This window comes from Atta colombica, unplaced genomic scaffold (assembly GCF_001594045.1).
Source record: "Atta colombica isolate Treedump-2 unplaced genomic scaffold, Acol1.0 scaffold351, whole genome shotgun sequence".
NCBI classification, from domain to species: domain Eukaryota; kingdom Metazoa; phylum Arthropoda; class Insecta; order Hymenoptera; family Formicidae; genus Atta; species Atta colombica.
Window position 1 is genome coordinate 57,250 of NW_017259461.1, and position 1,683 is coordinate 58,932.

The window sequence follows — 1,683 nt, forward strand, 5'->3', positions numbered from 1 at the left end:
CGCTTGGGTATCCGTTGAATCTTCAGACACCGAACTTTCCTTTTGTTGGATATCTTTCAACGAGTTTATGCCGTTTTGCTTCTTAAAAGCTTCGACCATATCGACATTACAACTCAATCGGACCCACAATGATAGTTGGCCGAAATTAACGTCGAAGAAGGAACAAATTATACTGTTCACAGGAACGATATAATGCAATTTGTTTTGCGGATAATCTAAGATATCTTTAATGGAGACTTTCGCTCGGGCGAATGTGTAGCTAGTACCGTCTCGGCGAACAATGTTTACTCGAAAAATGAGGTATTCCGACAGTACGTTTTTGAAGAATGAGAAAAGATCCAGTATACGATATACGCAGGACGAATTAAAAATCAGATTAGGGCACTTCATTCTCGGTGTATAAGCGGTCTTTTCGCCCCAAACATCCCAGCTTACGTAAACGTGAAGATTACATATATCTTCTTCGTCGGGAATATTTGTAACCTAATGATCTCAATAAACATAACATAAAGTTTATATTCTCCACTTCAAAAAACAATGGAAAATGTATGAGATATACTAACCGATGTAGAAAGTTGCAATCGCGAAATGTGAATCTCAATGAGACCTTGCCTGTCAGTAATTAATAAAGGATCCATTGGACACATTGGTAACATTATACTGTCATTCAAACACTCGATTGTGCAAGGTAATTTTCGCTTCTCCTGCAGGGACAGTGGATCTTTCACTTTGCGCAAGTGACACGTTAAATTACATTTGGTATAACGGGGCGATTTTAATCTTTTTATCTTTACCATCTTTTCTGGCTAAATAAAAATCATTGACATTACACTATGCTATAATTTAATGCTTCATGGAGAAATATTATAATTGCTTACGCAAAAATCTTTACTAATATCTCGATATGATTTTCTGTAAGCTAGAGGAGAGGAAATAGCATCAAATATGTCTTTCATTGATGAACTCGCTAAGATGGATGCAGATTTTTTTTTGCATGCAAAATTGCATTTCTTGGAGTAAAAGGCAGTCGATTTAAGAGAACAGCTCGTACAACGATCAGATTCTAAATTCGCATAATAGTTTTTAAAATTATTGGAGGTATAATCACTCGTTATCGCATTTTTAAATTGTTTTCGTATTAAGAGTTTGTGAAAATTTTAGATTATATGATTATCATTACCGAAATCTTTCGTGGCTTCTGTATTAAAATCATGTTGATTAATGTCGCGAATAGTTTTTGTAGGAAGATTGTTGTTAACGTCAATTAACGGATCTTCGATCGCAGATACTTGATGATCCAAACATGATTTTCCATCAACGTTAGTAAATAAGAATTCTTGCATAACGTCGAATAAAATCAAAAGTATTTGATCTAGTGTTATATTTGAATTTTCCAAATATGCGAATCTTTTCTGTAAATTCTCCTGCATAGCGCTTAATATATCGCGCTGACAAGATATTTCTTCACTGCAATAGATAGAATACTAGTAATATTAAAACTCTAATTTTTTAATTTTTAATAATGTTAAAAGACATGAAAAACAAGGTATGAAACAAGATATATAAAATAAGGTTACAAAAAAATATAAAATCCTAGTTGAATCCTATTGAAATGCACATATACAAAAAATTGTTATACACAACGATGTACTTATATAAATAAATAGAATATATAAAATATAT

The 1,683-nt window shown here is 32.6% G+C and overlaps 1 protein-coding gene across 1 annotated transcript in view; it reads right to left on the minus strand.

Moving 5' to 3' along the window:
* LOC108690769 (protein fantom-like) overlaps positions 1-1,683 on the minus strand; it is a 10,352-nt gene that overhangs the window by 2,378 nt on the left and 6,291 nt on the right. Inside the window, exons 9-11 of the mRNA XM_018198235.1 lie at positions 1,181-1,467; positions 879-1,063; positions 564-806 (exon numbers count right to left, since the gene is read on the minus strand). Coding sequence (XP_018053724.1) covers positions 564-806; positions 879-1,063; positions 1,181-1,467 — 715 coding nt within the window. The remainder of the gene's footprint in view (positions 1-563; positions 807-878; positions 1,064-1,180; positions 1,468-1,683) is intronic.